The sequence below is a fragment of the Glandiceps talaboti genome, chromosome 16, assembly GCF_964340395.1.
Source record: "Glandiceps talaboti chromosome 16, keGlaTala1.1, whole genome shotgun sequence".
NCBI classification, from domain to species: domain Eukaryota; kingdom Metazoa; phylum Hemichordata; class Enteropneusta; family Spengelidae; genus Glandiceps; species Glandiceps talaboti.
The window spans coordinates 8,551,598-8,573,528 of NC_135564.1; the positions used below are offsets into that span (position 1 = coordinate 8,551,598).

Below are 21,931 nucleotides of genomic sequence, written 5' to 3' on the forward strand. Positions count from 1 at the left end.
ATTTCAGACTTTTACAGATGGTACAGAACATCTTACCGACATGTTGTAATGATATGTGTCAATTCTCGTCGTCAGGGTGCATTAATTGTTAATTAAGAACGTTTCAGGCCTACCATCTACCATGCGTGTAGCTTGGAATGCTTGTCTTAAGCTTGGATGACTTTCGATCGTGGTAATCTTTTCAGGAAATGTGTCTTTAACACCAATGTACATTTCTCTCTTAGAATAGAGAATATAGAATGTATATTTGAATATAATCTAATAGATTTGTATGGAGTTGTCAACACATAGATTAAACTCAGGGAACGTTTTAAGATAGCAAGATTGAATGAATACAGTTTCTTGGGACATTTTGTCTGAAGGAAGTGAACTGATATCCCACCATGCATGCAGATATCAAATGCAGGCGTCAAACCATTGGTGCTAGCGTGTCTGTGACTTGTTTAATTTGTTTATTATTTTCATAATAGGCAAACTGAAGCAAGAAATCGCGATTTTGCTATCTTTAAAGTGTGGAATGTGCAGTTTCTTATCAGTTTCTGCGTGGGTGTAGCAAACAGATACTGTGCATAAACGGTAACTTGACACGGCCTGTATTCACTTCCAGCATGGTTCTTGTTCGCTAAATTATTTTAATTGTGAAACAAAATAATATCCATGCACATTTATGTTTATTATTTTCATAATAGGCAAACTGAAGCAAGAACTCGCGATTTTGCTATCTTTAAAGTGTGGAATGTGCAGTTTCTTATCAGTTTCTGCGTGGGTGTAGCAAACAGATACTGTGCATAAACGGTAACTTGACACGGCCTGTATTCACTTCCAGCATGGTTCTTGTTCGCTAAATCATTTTAATTGTGAAACAAATAATATCCATGCACATTTAACCATATTGGTATTATTTTGAAATGGACAAACTCGAGTAGTTTTGTCAATATTAATGCGACTATTCTTGGGCTGTCAAAGCTTAAGGATGCGTGCGTCACCACGAAGATTGTCCTATCGCATTAAGGCTTCGACGAGTCTCTAATTTATATGCCAATTGTGTTGTTTTGTGACTATAAAGATGATGGCTGATTCAAAATTAAATGAAAAGTCTAACAGATTGTTAACAGTGATAATTCTCGTCATAACTTGAATTGCAAAAGGACAAGTGTACATGTTATGTTATGTTATGTTATGTTATGTTATGTTATGTTATGTAGACTTATTATAAACAACAAGGTATACAGTAAATAATGTTTTTCCTACGGTTAAAGGTCTCATGTAAAAAGTTTGCAGTGTCAATGGGAAATTTTGTCATTAAGTGTTGTGGTTCATTGTGTATGTTCATATGACTGAAGTCTGTCTAGTAAATTTTCCTTAGGTCCATGTATATATTACAATAAAACGAAAACTGTATTTTATCCTCTGGTGAATTTTGGTAAAAGTCACATTCCTGTCTTCGACTTCAAGGTCACAAAATCTACCTGTTTTTATTTTAACAAAAATGTGTGTATAACAAAAATAAACAGCGGAGGATAAATTATGCAAATTGGTCATGCTTCTCTATCAAACATTACATGTTGACCTTTTTTTCTCGTAGTCATGTTTTCAATTATATGGCCCGAATTTATTGTCAGCGCTTGTTACTATGCCAACAGTGAAGATTAAAATGGATGAAACGGATATTGTAATCCATACATCCGCTCAATTTAATACCTCGGGAATTTTATTTTATGGTGACATTTCCGCCGACGTGTCGTTATCATTGCTTCGAACGTTGTCGCATTAATACAGGTCATAGACGCCATAGAATGCGATAAACAGTTCGAAGAAGTCATTTGACAAAGCGCAATAAACATGGGTTTCTGTCTTTTAAAATCTAAATTCATTTAGTTATCAACACAGGGAGTTTCAAAAGGACATGAAAATACAATGCAGCTTAGATTATCCAGCCTGGAACTGGTCATGAGACATATTCTAAATCACAAGTTTATGACAAAATAAAATGGCTGAGTCACTAATTAATCAACAATCACTTTAAATACGATTCCCTCCACGAATCTGGTCAGTCGTTTTTGATAAAATCACACATTTAGACCGCCATAATTTGAATCTCAACGACCGAGTCAACATGTCATTACCAATTCTTCATCTACACATCCCTAGGGCTATTTCCACAGAATTTCAAACCAATTAGTTGTGTGGTTTAGTGTTTAACCAAAATGACATTCCTATCTTGTTTAACAATCCAGAATGCAGTCATGCATGCCTTCGACAGTTCCTAACCTACATGTGGTAAGTAACTTTCTTACAACATTTAAACTCATCTACCAAATCATCTGGCAAACATCCTAGGTACATCCCTACCTATTATCAAATCAATCTGCCAAGTACTTTTTAAATGTAAGTTTTTAACCAAAATCAGAGTTTTGGCCCATGTTGCACATCTCTGATGCAATTATTTTGATTTTTAAATTAAATGCCCTAAGTAACATCCCCATCATAGATTTTAAGTCATTCATGTTTGCATGTGTGCACACACACACACACACACACGCACACGCACACGCGCGCACGTACGCACACACACACACACACACACACCTACACCTACACACCTACCTTGATGAGCTAGTTGCATGAAGCAGACAGGTTATTATATTATGAGTTTATAACTTATCCAGTGCAGGTATCCATCTGAAAACATCCACACACAATCCAAAAAAGTGTTGATATACTGTAATTGTGTTTATTTTCTAGCAAGTCAAACACAGGTTGTACAAAAATAAATAATATTTTGAACTATTGTCACTACTGAGGCAGTGTAAAGCCTAAACAGGTATTCTTTATATACTGATTTCAGTTATTATTAAATCCTGGTACTGATTGTGAAATCATTTCTTCTCCAAAAACCAAATATTATACACATATTCCGTGGCCTGGTTATTCCTTTAAGCTCTGTGGTCGTGTGCATCTTTAGTGCGTATGTGATTTGTCATGGTTATAAACAAGATGTATCGACCAATAGAAATCTTCATAGCTCAGCTGCTACATACAATTTTCTTTTTCATGAAGACAACATGTTACTGAAAGCTGTTGAACAATGGCTAAGGTTCGACCCTCTCCCCCAATACACTGACAAGCCTAACAGAGCATGTTTGCAACACTTATCAAACTACTGTATGGGCCTGGAGTTACAATTATTTTTATTTTAATTCAATCCAGCCAAACTTATCCATGAAGATCTCTCTTCTCAACATCTAAACTATAAACACTTTTTAAATGTGTTCTGTATAATTTATAGAAAATGATATAACAGAACAATGATTAATTCTGATATGCAAATTCTGAAAGCTCTATCTTCATTTCTGGATAGAACAATGAAATAATCTTAGACTAGTAAAGTGTGTTATCTGGACAGGAATATCTATACAGTCATTATAGAGGGACAGTGTCACAACTCTGATGTTCACAAAAACTAAGGCACAATACGAAAATAAATAGTATATGAAAATGATTGTGGATTCATAGTATCAAATAAAATTTCTACTCACAGAGTCAACAAAGTTTAATATTGGAAGCAAATTACAAATTTTCACCGACACCTCATCCACTACATAAGGCCCAATCTAAAATGGGATGCCATCAAAATTGTCGGTTGTTGGACCTGCAAACAATGACATCGAATTCTAGCTTTATCACTCTAGCTCATATCAAGTGTTTCTTCTGAAACTAGTGATATTGTAGTAAACCCCTGATGATGCTGACAAGATGTCAATCAAAATTTGGGATTTGTTTCAAAGAAATTTGTTGATGCTTGTGAGTAGCAAGTTTCATTTGATAATAAATAGTATGTTTTTATCTGCTGTATACCCGTTGTCTTCAACATAATCATCTGATGCCAGCTGTTTCACTATGTTTCTCCTTCTTCCAAAAATTCTGTCAATGTTGCTGCGTCAATAGGAATGGTCAGGTACTGGACGCCATCAATGGCCTTTAAAAATGAAGGACAACATTTACGTAATTAGTTATACAGAGATAGAAACAGAATAAATAGACCTTTGGCCATTTCTAAGATACATCGCATGTCTCCCCATACAATGCCATGTAGTCTGTATGTGCATGGGAGTTTGCACAACTCCTCAGGGGGATGGTTTTCACCGGACTGTACCCTGGTTTATCAGTGAAATCCTTCTCTGTCACCGATGGCATGTAGTATGTATTCTATAAAATCACTCATATTTATAAAGAAATCAATATTTCTTTCCATCATTTCATGATGAAAATGTTATTTATATATAATTGTAAATTTTATTTTTTTATTTATTTATTTACTTTGAGAACATACTCATAAAAATAACATATAAAACACATACAAAAGACAAAGTGAAATACGACAAAAATACAAGAGACAGTCGTCAAGGTAACATGAACAAGTGAAAGGAAAGGTTATACTGAAAGAAGCCTAAAATGTAATAAAGACAAAACAAGTCTAAACATAACATAATGAAGTCGTCTCACGTAATAAATCTTAGAACTGGAAAATCGACCATTACAAGGTACCTTCAATTATCCTAGGCCTTGCCTAAGGCTCAATCAATTGTTTTCGATCTTGAATTTCCCCAATTCACTTTTCTGTTGATTAATCTACTACACTGGTGAAATGTGAATGTCAACGTTCAAAATTTGAAGTCTTAAACAACTATTTAGATATACGTGTGGTTATTCCGAAGGTATTTGGGCAGTCTTTCCATTTAAATTAGTAATACGGCCTTGTGTAGGAATTTTAAGCAAAACAGAATGTGTTTGTTTTTTCTAAATCTACCGACATACTTACCCACATACGGATGGCAAACAAAGGCTTTAACGGATGGTACCTAATGAAAGCTTATTCCAGGTCTTTTTGAAATAATAAAAGAAATTTATGTGTTCACCATCTTGTTTTCAATGCTTTCAACAATCAATATTTTCCAACAGAGTTTAACATAATGTTGACAGCCACTTTAGACTCTATAATGGGTTTATTCAAATATCGTTTCGATCTCAATGTAAAGAATTTCTTTGGTGACCCCTGATTTATTTCTAGAATTTTAGTAGATTAAGTTTTCATTAATAAAGTACCAGCAAAAGTTCAAGTTGATAAATTCTAAGGAACAGATTACAGTAATTCTCTTTAGGAATCGACATCTGGGTTGATATCCTCTGTCATAAAAAATGTATATTCTCTACATAAGAATACATTGTTAATGTTAACGTTTATTTTAAAAATTGACTAAATAAACAAGAACTCTATTATTAGATGGCCAATGTCTGGTGCGTGGATCTATTTTTCTTTTTAAAACATTTCTGCAGGAACTGCATGTGCATATAAACACAACTTGAGATTCTAACTAGTTTTGCACTAAAGCAAACTTTTGAATGGAAAGCTGCAGATTCACAAATAAGGCCTAATAAAAAAACTGTGTGTTCCGATTACGCTCAATTTAGAATAGTTGGGGTAGGTAGATTTTCCATTTCAATTTTTTTCTGTGTGAGTGTCTAGTTCAGGTTTTCCATTGTTTTCCAAATGGTCTCTGTGCTGTTTATTTCTTCCTCTCAGATGTACAGCCATTACAGATTGGGAAATGGGTTTTATTTTGTCTTTTTAAGTTGATGTCACTTTCTACATCCACTATTTCTCATGAGACTTCATAATTTTTGCGAATTTATTATTTTTTCTCAAATACGTAAAAAAAATGTATAGGGTCAGCAGTGAAAAGCTAGGTGGGGTCAGGTAACTGGAACCAAACAATTATATTTTTTAGGCCTAACATAAAATACATTCTGATTTCAGTATATTACGATTTTCTTTAGCTAGGTCTTGTAGGTCAGATAACCCAACTAATCTATTCATCTTCAAAGGTCCAATTAGCCTGTGTTTGCATCTCTAGAACTGTTTGAAATGTCACTACTTAGAGGATTAACGAAACTGATAACAGCTAACAACATATCAAACCTTCTTTTGCCTGATATGATTTAGACCTTTACAATAACCTTGCAATTGTTACAACGCTTTTGGTTATAGTGATTTTGATAAATATGATGTATACGACGATTTAAATAATAAATTTGTTCTTGAATAAAAAAGGAATTTGCCTTGAAGTGGAATAAACGTGTATTCAAATTGCTATAAATTTCAATGAGGCTTCATGAAGTACCCTGGAGAAACACACTGAGGCACACACAGTAGTAACACAGTGTAAACACTGCTGTAGTGAATCAGAATGAACAATTTTTCAATGGCACAAACAAAGGCAAAAATACAACACTTCAAAAAAAAGATAAGAACTAGTTGTCATAACTAATGAATACAAACAATATACCTCAAAATTAAATGTACTGGTTGGATGATATTATCTAGGAACAGTAAGGTGACTTTCAAGTGTAGGCTATGATGAAATGTTGTAATGTACATACATGTTTATGTGTCAGGAATATCCAAAAAAAGTGCTGGCAAGCTGAGTAGCTTTCTATTTTTTCACAATTGTTGATTTAGCAGTTTTTATAAGGCCCATTATCATAGTACATGTACTAGGAAAACACACACAAAAGCAAGTGATGAGAGCTTGAAACTGCACTTGCTGGCTAATAAAAGCATACCAGCATAATTAGCTTCCTTTTACACCTTCCATTATCGTATCGTGGGTGAAATTTGGGCTAGTTACTGTGATATTGAAGTTGCAGGTTGACCATGACCTCCAAATAAATTGAAATGTTACTTCCAGATACATTTGAAAGCTTTCAAGAGGCTTTTAAATGGGATGGTTAGATCTACAACTAATGTACTAAAACCTTTCCTTGTATCCATTAAAGTGCAATTTTCTTACTACATGTATTTGCAAACTCATTAATAAAATCATAAGAGCTTTTTAAAATGACATTTTCTTTTGTGAAGTGAATATGACAAAAACATAAGGGTCAAGGTTGTCTAAAATTAGTGGAAAAATTATGAGTAAACAGCATGTGGAACATGTAATATTTACAATGAAAAACAATTGAGCAGAATAGATATAAGTACATATGATATAGTAATTTTCATATTTTGTTTTGCATTCTAAATATCAAAGTTTCCATTTTCACACTAATTCTTTTGTAAATTATGATTAATTTCCTTTTCAAATTTCTGAATTTTAATGCTACAATTTTAATGCTTAATATTTCATTTTTGTATTGTAATAACTAACTTCAATGTTACAATTTAAATAGTTTACAATACATTCAGTTAATTATGTAACTACTGAAATGAAAATTATGATAAATTGAGTCCAGCTGAAGGCCTGTTGAAATAAATGAAAAAATGAACAAAAACAAACAAATGGGAAAACTAAGATGCAGATATTTCTCAAATATACATATACCACATTTCTGATTCTGATTTTTAGCATTACTTTTATGTTGTTGATCCAATAGCCAGTTATATACAGTTAAAAGTGGTGCAATAATACTTTGTCAATCTGTTGACAACGACTGAAGTATGCAGTTGAAAATTTCACGTAGCAATTTTCAAGTTTTGTATTTGGAGTAAAATTTTAATGTAATACATGATATGAGGTTACCAACACATATCAATTCTCATTTGACAATGTTACTTTACAGAGTACATAAATGTACATTTTTGTTATGAATCAAAAATATTAAAAACATTTTGTTTCCTTGTGAGTCATCACATAGTAAGTTTTACGGAACACACATTTTATGATGGTATGACCAAGAAATTGCTGTACCTGACAGAGGCATGGCAAATTAGCTTAAGGTTCACACTGGTACATATAGATTTTGTTCCTGGGTCAGGGTGACAAGGTGACATTCAAGGTCAGGGTGACAAAATGTACATATCTGAAATATGAGTTTCTAAGGATTCCACGTTCCTTAATGGCATAATTTTCCATCTTACATGATTTTTTTTTATGTGAATTTCTTCAAAAGGATCTAAAAGTACATTTGATTGACATTGGTTGAGAAAAAGTGGAAAAGAAAAGATTTTTTTTTTTTGAAAAGAATTTCATTTGGACCACGATCATGAATGCAAGCCGGCCGTAACTGGAACTGTCTTGTATTAGTTGAACAGATGAACTGCTCAGGTGGCTCTAAAAATAGTCATTAACTTCTTTTCAAAATATTGCACACCTTATCTTTGACGAGTTTTAATGCACAACGTTTCTTTACAATATTATCATCTATATATGAAGAATATTCATTACCACACACTTCATTGAAAACATATGCAACTGAACCAAATGTAGTGTTATTTCAAATCGAATGTAAAATGTCGTCGTTGTTGACGTGACAACCAGATAAAGACAGATTTGTAATCCCACTTAACTTCTTCGAAAACATACATTTTGTATCTGTCCAATTCCACATAATGGTAGTTTATTTTACAGAAATCACAGGTTTGTAGTGGTGTATACATAAACTTCAAATGCATTCATTATAGTTCAAGTATGCAGTACCTAAGTTTGATTGTATATATCTTTTCATATATGACAATAAGTAGACTTTATCTCGTACACACAAAGAAGGTAGTGCACCTGAGCTCTATCTATCATAATTATGCATTTGAAGTTTGGTCCTCTCTCTCCCAAGTTGCATGACTTTCCTTTCGTACGGGGAGAAAGAGGATTAAGTACCAGTACATAATGACATATTCAGTCATGTTTGTAGGTATTTACAATGTCTTAGCTTGGTTCTTTGGTTTAGCAACTAAAAGTGTTTTCAATAACCAGTCAAATGTGTTTGTCCAAAGTTCTACTCACACTTGTATTAAAGTATGATTAAAGTGTTATATAATATGACAGAAGCACATGATACGCAAGTGCAAGTGTAGTGTACTTGGGTATTTTCCATGAATGCTTACGGTGTCTTAAATTTGCATATAATATTTACACAAACATAAAGAGTGAAAGTGTAGCAGAAAATACTGTAAGTATGCATGGGTGCACATACCCACACTGGCACTGACTGTTATCATCACATACTATGCTTATCAATAACGACACATCTATTTCATAAAACCATATTAAGTATTAAAGTCCACATCATTGACAAAATAATCACGAACATGTGCATCACCATTTCTGAAAAGGTCACTAACTTTAAATGTGTAAGAACAAATTGATCTATTTCAACCCATTTCATTATACCTAATGATGTTAAACTTTGCATGAGTGACAAACACATGGATTTCTTATTTTTTGCTTTTTACCTCTCCTTGGTTTAGCCAAGCAGAAACAGATCTTAATCTGTCTCTAGCGTATGTATTTAATTTACTTCATTAGCGAATACAGCTGATAATGGAAGTATCCTATCTAATAATAGATGCTAGTCTTTTGTGAAGAGTACCTATTCACTGTTACATTTAAATATTTAAAAGTGAAGCAACTACAGCAATACAAGGAAAGGTCTATCATATAATCTAATTTCAAGAACATTCAGTTAATTTTTTATTGAATTTATATCTTTCCTTTGGGAACAACCCATGTCAATTAAAGTTGAACAAGTTCAGTTTATAAACTTTTTATTCAAGTGAAAATACTAATACATGAAACATAATTTGCTACATTATTGTAATATCGTTATATGGTTAAAGACACTGTCAGAGCCGTCTGAATACTTTAAAATGCACATTATTTTTTATTCACAATGCAATTCACATTATTTCAACAAACCATTTTATTTCCTTGCCCTAGCCAGCAGGTGCATAAACAAATTGTAATCACCCAATAAGTTTGTCAACAAACTACATTATGTACAAAATACTAGCTATGTCATGTTCTCAAACGATAAACATAATTATACATAATTGCTGTTATATTTCTCAGCTAAATCACAACATGTATGAGTACAGACTTTCAAGTCAAAGTATACATGTACATGCATAGTAATGATGTTGATGTTAATCTTTCTGGGAAAACGATTGGCAGAAGTTATATTTTGAATACAACTCTTTAATCATTAACAAGATTTACTGAAGGTAAATTTGTTGGTGTAAATGTACTTTTATTGGTTATTACTATAGGTATGTCCTAGTAAGTTAGGTAACCTGGTAAGACCTCAGATCTGCACTCACAAGGTTGCTGGACAAAGGCCAAGGATGACAGTATCTCTGGTGCGCAGCTCCAGGTGGCATGTGGTTGCTTTTTGAGTTAGTAGTATTGCTTGAGGGTCTAGCAACTAGACTAATTGTTGAGATGCAGCACTCTGACATGCAATACCCTAATCTACACTGCATGTTATCTGTGATTGATTGCAAACTAAATCTAAGGCAGTGTATCTCTATCAAGACAGGTAAATCAGCCATTTCCAAAGGTTAATAACTTTGAACTTGTGAGAACACGTCTGCGTAATGATGTTCAACTGTGCTTAATTGACAATCCGAATGGATTTCTTTGTGTTTTCAAATTGCATTCTTTGTGTTTATCGAAGCACTAACTGGCAGTAACTGATCTTCATTTCTTTCCGTTGAAAGTTATATCAACCATTTTCAAACAAACCAATAACTTTGAGTTAGTTAGAACACTGAATCTATTACCTTGTACCTAATGATGTTAAACTGTGCTTGATTGACAAACAAATGGATTTCTTTGTATTTTCAAATTTACAATCTTTGTGTTTATCCAAGCAGTATCTGATCTTAATTTGTTTCTATTGTAAAATACACCAACTGCTTCCAAAAAGATTAATAACTTTAAACTTGTGAGAACATTTTGATGTATTTCATCTCACCTATTACCTTGTACCTAATGATGTTATTTTTTCAACTGTGCCTGACAATTGGATTTCTTTGTATTTTCAAATTTACATTCTTTGTGTTTATCCAAGCAGTAGCTAAGTTTAATTTGTTTCTGTCCTACATTTTACAGGTCTGGATAACTACTACATCATTAGCGAATACACAGCTGATAATGGACATGTCCAATCAAATCTAATAACTCAATAAATCCCTGACTTTTTTATCTATCTAAGCCACATTGTACATATGACAATGAAGGAAAATACAGTACGGAAAGCTGTACCAAATGAACAGATATCCTGGACATATCACATTCTGATAATATCAAAGCGACTTTGAGTAACGTTGAAAAATTTAATCAAGATAAAAATCTGAAAATTAGTAGTTTCCTTCAGAGACCTGGTTGTAAATTTCCTTTTGAAGAAGAGAGGGATTAATATCTCAAAATGTTGTTGTCTATTCAGAACAATGTCTATTCAATACATACAACTAATTTCTGTATTGCCGATATTGGCTTGTCAAGGACAGGAAAAGGTATCTCAAGGAAGCTCGTCACAGCAAAGAATAGACTCTTTTATCATAAATTGTAAAGCAGAGCATTTTACAATTTAACTTGTCATCAATCTATAATAGGATTAAGTTATCAACTTATCTCAGACTACTAACTATGAAGAAGATTTGGTGACTTACTGTCTTAAATCGGATTAATTTGTGATCCCGGAATTCAGTCAATTGTGCTCGCAGAGTCAGGTCACTGTTGACAAGGAAAGCTTCCCGACATTTCTGATAAAGATCTTGGAATGACAATCCTGGAACATAAAAAGATATGTCAATCACATACTTTGGTCTTTAACCGGACAATCAGATGATACTTCCTCAATATAAAGCTTACTTGCTACCAAAGCTTTACATTCGAAATCAGATAGATTTTCTAACAAATCTTCTTTTGAGGTCTTTACAATTGGGGAGACAACCAAGATTAAAAAAATCAAAAGAATTTATTGTACAAGATAAGATCACTTGAGATTGAAATAGTCACTTGGTCATATAAACTTTGGATGAAAATGTCAATGAAAGGAATCTATAATTAGCAAATGTTACAACATTTTAGTTTTTCTAGGTAAACATGTTTTGCTGTGATGAACTACATTTGGTGTTTGTGGTATCCTGAATATAAGCTTATTCTTTTTGCCAAATATTATCAATCAATCAATCAATCATCCATGGTACTTTGTTTGGAGAAAATAATAAATGGAATTATCAGGGATCTTGGGACCTGTAACCCTGTTTGAGGGAAAACTGAATCATAACACCACCCCCCCCCCCCCCCCCCCCAACACATTTAAAAAACCAATACACTTACCCATATATGTTGAGTTGTCCTTTTGTTCTAACTGGTATTTAGCAAGTAGAAGGAATATACCTCTGAAGATTTTTTTGGGGAAAAGAGAAATCGTTAAGAATTCATTTTCATTTCAGCAGCCCCTAACAGTTACACAAATTACAGAAATTTCTTAAGGTGAACCAAATGCATGGACTTGGGATGATACACAATGTCATTTAATCAATGCACACAAACATACAAACACAATATCGTTCAACTGATGCACACTTATTTTATAACACCACTGCATACCCTGATGTTAGTTTTTGACATTCAAGGCTATAAGGTAAATTGATTTCAGTGGCATCTAAGTTGACATATTGAATTATATTCTGCCTTTAAATCAAGGGAATCAAATCTGTCATTTTTCAGCAAATGTTAGCACACCTGGATACAATCCTTTCATCAGAACTTAAAAATTGTCATGTTTCAGCTCAGAATCAGAGTGCCTCCTCGTTTGTTTTTTGATGGAAATGAAAGTAAACACCGTGCTCCTGGAGAACATGAAGTCAATTAATCAAACTACACCATTGAACAGGACTGTGATGAGTACTTAGTCTACTTACTATCTTTCAATTGACTGGTTAGATGCACTGACTGAGGAACAACTTTGAAACACAGTGAAAAGTAGATAAATAATGGAAAACTCATGTCATACATGTACTTCAATCAGTGCATCATTGGTACAGATTGTCATGTATAATGATCAAACTAAAAGATGGCGCTATACACATGTAACTGTAGATGAATCAAGTTTTAAATACTTATCAAACAATGTAAAACCAGTTGATGTCAGTCATACACTGAGTAAACTGAGAATTCACACAAGCAGTGAATGCTAACCTTGCATTTGATGGAGGACTTCTCATGATGTGTGTAAGTTAAGTAAACTGAGAATTCACACAAGCAGTGAACGCTAACCTTGCATTTGATGGTGAACTTCTCATGATGTGTGCAAGTGACCTGAGAACTAACATAAAGAGTGAACGCTAACCTTGCATTTGATGGTAGACTCCTCATAACATGTGTAAGTGAACTGAGGGCTAACACACCAGACTGCTGTACAAGTAGGGAGTTCTCATACGATGTCTCCTCTATATATGGTTCATAGCTTGTAACATCATACCATAACCAATTAAAGCGACTAGATTTAGTTTGGTCCCATACTGAAAATAACAACACAAAAAGAAAACATGCATATCATGACTTTATTTTTGTAAGAAATATCTTTCACAATGAAAACAAACTGACCGTAACAAATTACACCATAGCACACCCCTGACGAAGCTGATGAGATGTCGGCGAAAATTTGGTATTTGCCTCCAAGAATTTTTGTTTGACTTTGTGAGTGGAAATGAACCCAGAGTCCATGACCAATCATTCTTGTATATTATTTTATGTAACGAGGGTGAGCCATACAGGTTAATATTAAACATATTTTGGTACAAGTCTTCATATTATAAAATTCTGAATGACCTAAATAATCTTGATGTCTATGTGAACAAGTTACTGATGTATTCATTCCTATAAGAGACATACACATACATGTACAGTCACATACAAACAGTGCAATTACTGAAGTTTTGCAACAACCCACTGGCAAAAAGCTGTCGATCTGTGGCTGTACCAAGGATGACAGTACTCTATAATTCATGACTTGTGCATCCATTGTAGAGTTAATTCATTTTGCTGCTGGCTGTTGATACGGAAAACATGTCTAGACTTCTCCAGAACATCAACTTTCAAAACAAAAAAATGCACAGGCCTAGAAGTCTAGAGTACATGTACATGTTATTGACAGTTTCCTTGTAAGCCTGTGGTTGCTTTTAAAATTAGGAGCATTGCTCAAGGGTCTAGAAGCTACACTAAAATACACATTTGCTTATGCATTGTTTTCTCTTGTGTTCTTTCCATCCACATTTATGAATCCAAGTTTAGTGTTTTTAACTTTTTTCAGAAAGTTCTACTTCAAATAATCAAGAAAGTGTAGGTAGCAATGTTATGATCATGTGACATATCATACACCAATTAGGTCATCCAAAATCAAATAATGATCATGTGACCAGTGATAAACCAATCAAGTCATCCCAATCATATTATGATTATGTGACTTGTGATGAACCAATCAGGTCATCTCAAATCATATCATGACCATGTGACAGGTGATAAACCAATAAGGTCATTCTAAATCATATAATGATCATGTGATAGGTGATAACCCAATAGGGTCATTCTAAAATATAAGCCCATGACGACTTACCTAGTGGTGCATTGATGTGATCAATGGAAGCTATGAGATGAACTCTTGGAATCTGGGCCAACAAACTGAGAATACTTTGAGCTTTATCTCCTCTCAACATAGGACCATCAATATTATGAACTATTAGGAACAAATCATCTGTAATGTTGAATACAAGTCTCCATTTAAGATATAGTCCCAAACTAGTGTGTTACATGGCAAACTTATTGTGCAAATTTGAATGGTGTCTCTAGATACAAAACTTCATGACTTCTTGACCAATTTATTTGACATTGAATATGGAGGCCCTCCACACTTTGACCTCCATTGGAGGTTAAAGTCAAAGGTCAATTCAAAAAACTTACCTTTGCTTATAATGGGTATAGACATTTAAATGGAGCCCTTGTGTATTCAACTTCTTGAGTTAAAGTAGAAAGAATTTTTGGGTCATTTCACCATTAGCAAGCCTACCATTGATAATGTGGGAGTAGACACTTGAATGGTGTCCATAAATGTATAAAACCTTTTGGTGATAACAGGCACAGTGTGGTTTTTCTATCATAAATATGGCCCCATTTGCTAAATAGGTCAAGGTAACGAAATTGAGTGACATGCACATGCCTTGTGTCACCCAGTACAACCAAACACAAGAATAAAATCTCATCATCAATTGAAATGTTTGAAGAAGACATTCTATGCCAAAGGTCAAGGTATTACAAGTAAGCTCATATTTGATAATATAGATGTAGAGTAGACATGTGAATGGAGTCACTACATATTACCCCCAAAAGTTATGATGCAACTTGTGAAATTTTACCATTCAGCCATATTGATTCAGCTGCAAAACAAAGTGACATACATATGTCTCTCATATGTTACCTTTGTGCCAGGTTTGGATGAAGTCAGTTGGTGCATGCCAAAGACATGAGGGTGAATGCATGCAAGTATGCACAGATGCATGGACAGGCACATGGCCAGAATACAACATATAAGCCCCTCCAGGCAGAGCCTGTCGGGGGACTAAAACAATGTTATGAAATAACGATAATTATTTGACTAAATGATTGATTGATATTACTTCTGATAAACCCAAATCCTAATACAATAACAATAAAGTAAAAAAGTTGGATTTAATTATGGAAAAAAAGTTTCAGTTAAAGATAATTCATTTTGAGTTGTTAATGAATGGTTTCATCTGTTTACACTCCTACCAAAGTCTTGAGTGAATGAGTGCTAAACACTACTCCACTGTAAAATGTAATTCCCAATTCATCCATTGCACATGCTGTGGTGTCCACATGCTGTCTAAGAAAGAAGTGACGTGTATCTTTACCATGCAGAGATGAAATAAACGAACAATTTACGACACACACAAGAAATAAATGAAAAAATTTCAATATCAGAAATTACTATAATACATGTACACGAAATCATTCATAGCAGGTTGTCTGTATATTAGTAATCATAAACCAACTCACCTTGACCAACTTCAAGACGTTTTTTAATAAACTCACACTGCTCTATAGGGCTTCTAAAACTACCTCTATGTTCTAGGGCATCTTCTGTAATGCTGTTCAAAATCTGGTTATTGGAAAAAGGTGAAGTATTTTGTAAATATTCTGAGGTTATAAAAAGGTATAGTATTACAACAACACAGCTTATTTTTACTCACAGTCAAACAATTCCTTACAAGCAGATTCCAAATTCGCTTGATACAATGAAGAGTCCACAAACATTCATTCTCACAAAACTAATTTTACTCTATCTTCCTTTCTTTCTTTCGTTCTTTATTCTACAACATTCACTCGTTTGACCATGGTAAATCATTTCGTTCATGAAAATCCATTGATCAATAAATCTAGAGGTTCTCACATCAGAATTCTTATTACCTATAAATCTCTCTTTTGATCAGTATGGTACTAAGAAAGCAAGTGTTACGGAGGTTTTAACATGATGAAGATCGAGTCAACCCAGGTGTATGAGGACCTGGTTGGACGAGGGTTGCAAGGTGAAATGCTTTAATCTTATGGGCTCACAGAGGCTGAAATGGATTATATGCTCCCTAGAGGGTTGAGGAAAGTATATAGGGACATTGTGCCAATATAAGTCTGTGCCAGTGGTAATAATTATAGTGCTATGATCACGAAATTCATTGTGAGAGGCACTTGTACAAAGTGTACAAATATTATGATCTTTATTTAATGTCGTATCAGGTTCATCATCATTTAATGTGGGGAGCCCTCTATCACTGATTCACAGTCATTTCTCATCTCCCCACAACTAAACATTGATACTCAGTAACTTACATCTGTGCATGACAAATTCTTGAACTAAACACGATACCCTAACTATAGTATAAAACCCTAGTGAAATAACTAGTTCTAGAAATAAGTCAAGAAGCCAAGAGATGTAATACAGTATTTGCATATATTAACACTTTTCCAGACCGCATCTATTTTTATTTGTACAAGAATCTCTAAATCTCAAAATGTTGGTGATTTACTTCTTTTATAAGAGACTCTATTGTCATTTACTTACAATTAAAAATCATGAAACCTTGAAACAAAATGTCATCTGGCTCAACAAAAATCTTATTAACAGTGCTACATTTCTCTCTGCTTCAACAAATATCTTTCCAACAGAGACATTTTTCCAACAAGATGATAAAATGTCGCATTGTTGGTAAGATTTTTGTTAAGTCAGGCAAGAAAATGTAGCAATGTTAAGATTATAATATGTGTAAGATTTTTGTTGAGCCAGATGATGAAACGTGTGCAGCTTTAGTAACATTTTTGTTGAGCTAGACGACATTTCATTTCAGCTCCAGTGATTTTGATGGTATATTTCTAAAGACCAAGGTAATTTATGACTTACTTGTTTGATTGTAATGCTTGGAAAGAATCCATTGATGACAATATGAATGAAATCACTTATCACAGTTTGTCTTAATTCATCAATTAACACTCTTTTGGATCCAAGGCCAAATAGTAGCAGGTTGAACCCATTGCTGCAACAACCAAAATAATAAGAAAGCATGTATTTGTGTTGATATTTTGTTTGAACTTTTCTTTATTGTGTTCACGCACGCATACGCGAAGGGGTGTGTGCACGTGTGTGTGTCTCTGTCGATATGTATGTATGTATGTATGTGTGTATGTATGTATGTATGTATGTATGTATGTATGTATGTATGTATGTATGTATGTACGTACGTACGTACGTACGTACGTGCGTATGTATGTATGTATGTATGTATGTATGTATGTACATGTATGTATGTAATATGTATGTATGTATGTACATGTATGTATGCATGCATGCATGTGTGTGTGTGTGTGTGTGTGTGTGTGTATGTATGTATGTATGTATGTATGTATGCATGCATGCATGTGTGTGTACATTTTGTATGTCTGTGTGATATGTGTGACTGTGTTGATCTGACTGTGCCTGTGTGTGAGTGTCTGTATCTCAAGTCAAGTCAAGTCAAGAATCAATCACGATTCCCACAAGTTAATTGCCTATATATTGTGCAGAGTAGATAAAGGTATCTTTCCCTATGGCATTGTAATAACTCATTACCCAGCATTGACTTATTCTATGCCTTGGTGACATGAAAGCTCTTCAAGTCAATTGACTTATGATTGTCTTTCTACAGAGACAAAGACATGTCAGAATTTTGAGTCTTCTATATACAGGTCTGATCCATTCATTGACAAAACAACATGACTTTTGACAAAAGTATGGGTGAGATACAAAGTATCAAAGACTTGAGATGATAGCTGGATTTCCATAGTAGTACATGGATGTGTACAGTAGTTTTGACAGAGAGTATACTTACCATAGTTGAAACATCCATTTACTGAATAGGTCCCTATAGTCTTCATACAATGACTGGCACTGAGCTGGATGACTACTGGGGGCGCTCTTCAACACATCATTTAGTTGTTCCTGGTCCATCCTAGGTGTATTTAGCCTTGACAAAGTTCTATCTGATGTCACAGCAGCACCACTGTGTGCTTCAAAATATTCCTCTGCCAAGACTGGCTGTAAAATTTGAAAAGAACAAACTATTTATAACTTTGCATGATATAAAGTCAACTGAACAAGTGGTGCATACTAGTATGTGTGACCTTTCTAAGCTAAGCTAAAGATCAGCTATAGATTTGAAGATTACAAACATCTTTGAAATTTATCTTCAAATTGAAATTCATCTGTGTAGGTAAACCATTGTATGTATTAATGTAAACCTTTGTTTCAAACACAAACTTAAAAATTGTAACCTGAAATGTTTGATTGCACACTTCAGTCTTTGTCAACAGATTGCCCCATTATTCAGAATAACACACGCCACAATAACAAATATTTTACACATTTTTCAAAGTTTGCAATTTAATGAGTAATAAACAAGGACTTGATATATGTTCTTCCACATTGTATTTCCAAGTAGAAAAATATAGAAGGAGTTGTTTTATCAATTAAAATTCCAAGATAAATAAATAGTCACTTTAACTAACCATATCTAGATTTCCTTTTGTAGATTTTTTGCTGCTTGTCTTGGAAGGTGTTTTTGTTGTTGAAGATTTCTTGGTTGACGGTGTTTGTATCTCTTGAAATGTAACACTGGCAAGTTCAGCACTATCATCACTATCAGCATCATCACTGTCATCTGGTGAAGTGTCACTGTCATCCATGACTGGAATTCTTTCTGTAACAATATACATGGGGATAAAATTGTATATTACATTAATTTAGAATTGACCAAGGGCAATAATGTGTGTGGGTGTGTGTGGGAAGAAGGGGAAGAATGCACTGGGGGTGGGGGGGGGGTTAGTCATTTTTTCATGGAAACTGAGTCTTTTACTTTTGTAGTATTTGGCAGATGAATTGGCTCCAAAGATGAATTAATGGGGGGTTTTTATATAATTTTGATCTCTAATTTTAAACTTAGTAAATTGAACCCTGATTTTGTTTTATCTTAATTTGATTGAGAATGGGTTTGATTTCTTGAACAAAGTAACAGAATAAGTTCAACAATTTTTATTTCTGAGGCATATGCTATATTAAAGAAGCAAATTCCTCATTGAAGCCAAACAATTAAAAAAGTGTGTCTCCAGTGAAAAATCAAATTTACAAAAAATATGAATACTTTTATATGGGAATATATTTGAACTAAAAAAATGTGAGTTATGAGTTTCTCATAAATGGCGCCCTCCAGTGGTGCAATGTCAAAATATCATTGTCACGATGATGAGCTCCATTTTACGAAGCAATACTGGATAAGGGATATTATCACATACATATTTAATCATTTTAATATCCATATTGTCACAACTTATCTATTCAATCTCTGCGGAACTCAAGTTGCAAGATGGTAAAAAGTCAATCATTATTAAATATTTACGTCTCCGTGATCTCCGTAATCCATAAGGAGTGTTCTCTTTTTCAGTATTTCCATTTTTCAAAGTCTCTTCTTTTATCTTCACAGTCTTTTTATTTGGCCTCTTTTTCTGACTTGCTGGAGTAGATTTCACTGTGAGAAAAATATACATTGTAATTGTACAGCAAATTTCACAATACAGTTCAGTTTTTCTGTTCAATACCACCATACAGAAAACAGTAAAAAAACTGGATATGTTACACTTTAAGATAGCAAGATTGAATGAGTACAGTTTCTTGCTACATTTTGTCTAAAATGAAATGGACTACACATGCCAACATACAGACATCAAATGAACACCACAAAGGACATTTTGCTTGACCTTCATCTGGTGTTTGAAATTAAGGAAAACATTGGCGTCCCAATATCTGCATGGAGTTGCAATACATTTAAATGGTTTATTTCATTTAGCTAAAAATGCAATTTTGCTGTTGAAGTGTGGCATATATGCAGTTTCTTGTTGGTTTCGATGTGGTTGTATGAAACAGAAAAGCTGAATGGGATTTTGAATTTCACTGAAGAGGATGTGGTTTACAATGATGTAGAAGATATACTTTGACTAATGTTCTACTATAATAGCTTAATCAAGGTTTCTTGTAAGTATTTCCACTTTGAGAAAAATGTTAATGAACTCAGTCTTGTGTCACTTTAAGACTTTATTCACTAAACTATAAAATTTCTAATGAGATAACATTTATGCTTTTCATTTGAAATGACATTTAAATACTGACAATAACATTCATATACTTAAAAAAAGTCAATAAGGGAACTTATTTGTCACCTGTACAGTTGTTGTTTTTTCACTAATTTGCCAGTAAAGGATGGACAAAAACCTCTAGGTAAAGGTAACAGAATGTATACAGGTTATTATATACCCTTTATTGGCAATGATGATGGTATATCCCTATTCGAGGGACAGTTACATAACACAGAATTAGGGATGAAAGCTTACCTGTACTTGACTGTGTTTTTTTCTTGACACTGTATGGTGTTTTACTCTGAGCTGCTAACTCGGCCATCTTACCAGATTTCTTTGGCGTCTTGAATGAGAAGACATCACCACCAGAAACCTTTGTGTCTTCAAGAAGAGCTACAAAATATTGTTCAATAAAGTTTACCATCATCGATCCATGCTCATCATAATTTCTTGTGATTGAGAAAACAATTTGTTATTAAATAAATATCTTCATTTTTCTGTAAATTCATTACTGTAAAATGATCCCCAAACTAGCTTCCATGATTGGTTGAAGCAAATATTGATATTATATTGCGAGCCTTTAAACTGTATGATATGCATTTTACTGCGTATGTGTGTTTACAAAAAAGTATTGACACATGTGACATACATGTGTATTTCCCAACGGGGAGGGGGCTTTTTGAATTTATAATGCTCGCTGTAATTGGCGGCACATTCTACCCAGGTGATGTTATGTCTTTGCTGTAAGCATTTCTGTAATTCATTTTGACAAACACTCACTCACTTCAATAATTGTATTCAATGTTTGTAAACTTACTGTTCCGACTACTTGGCTCAACCTCCATATCACTGTCACTTTCATCATCATACTCGTCATCACCTCCGCCATTATTATGAGGTGCTTTGATGATCAAACTATGATCTTTTGGTTTCGTCTTTCTTTTCCTCAGGTGATCTGAAATAAATATAAACAATAATAGTTGTCAAAAACTTTCGAGGTGAAACTCATTGCACAGCGCCACCAGTCGACAAAATGAATTTCTGAATCTCTCGATGATCCTATGACAAGCAGCAATACAGAATATACATAGTGTTCTTTATCCTGATATGGCTTACAGTTCCCTGGACTTTGAATGTCTTGAATGTGTTCGACGACGTCCTCGTCGCCTACAAACTTCAGCCGCACGTGATTGTCACTAGACGTCGCCATTTTGACCTGATTATGACCTGTCATCAGTTGGTTCGTTATTTCTTTTGTCTACTAGTATCTGAATTCGCCGGTGAACTAGTAAAAGTGCTAAGAACATCAAACAAAACAGTTGTTTTAATATAATAAATATAAAGACTTATTAAATTATAAATATTATATTGTTATAACAAAAATGCTATAATATTTTGTAAGTTTTTTTTGAAGAAAT

The 21,931-nt window shown here is 33.8% G+C and overlaps 1 protein-coding gene across 1 annotated transcript; it reads right to left on the reverse strand.

Annotated features, from left to right (window-relative positions):
- Nucleotides 1–3,605: 3,605 nt before the first annotated feature.
- LOC144447617 (origin recognition complex subunit 2-like) lies at nt 3,606–21,723 on the reverse strand. Its single transcript, XM_078137692.1, has 14 exons — nt 21,630–21,723; nt 21,331–21,468; nt 20,775–20,906; nt 19,957–19,968; nt 19,781–19,909; nt 18,894–19,084; nt 18,218–18,423; nt 17,254–17,386; nt 15,858–15,960; nt 14,401–14,538; nt 13,135–13,306; nt 12,120–12,181; nt 11,447–11,565; nt 3,606–3,979 (listed from the first exon to the last, which is right to left on the reverse strand). Exons 1-14 carry the CDS (start codon nt 21,721–21,723, stop codon nt 3,899–3,901), a joined length of 1,710 nt encoding a protein of 569 aa, XP_077993818.1. The 3' UTR covers nt 3,606–3,898.
- Between the last annotated feature and the right edge of the window lie 208 nt (nt 21,724–21,931).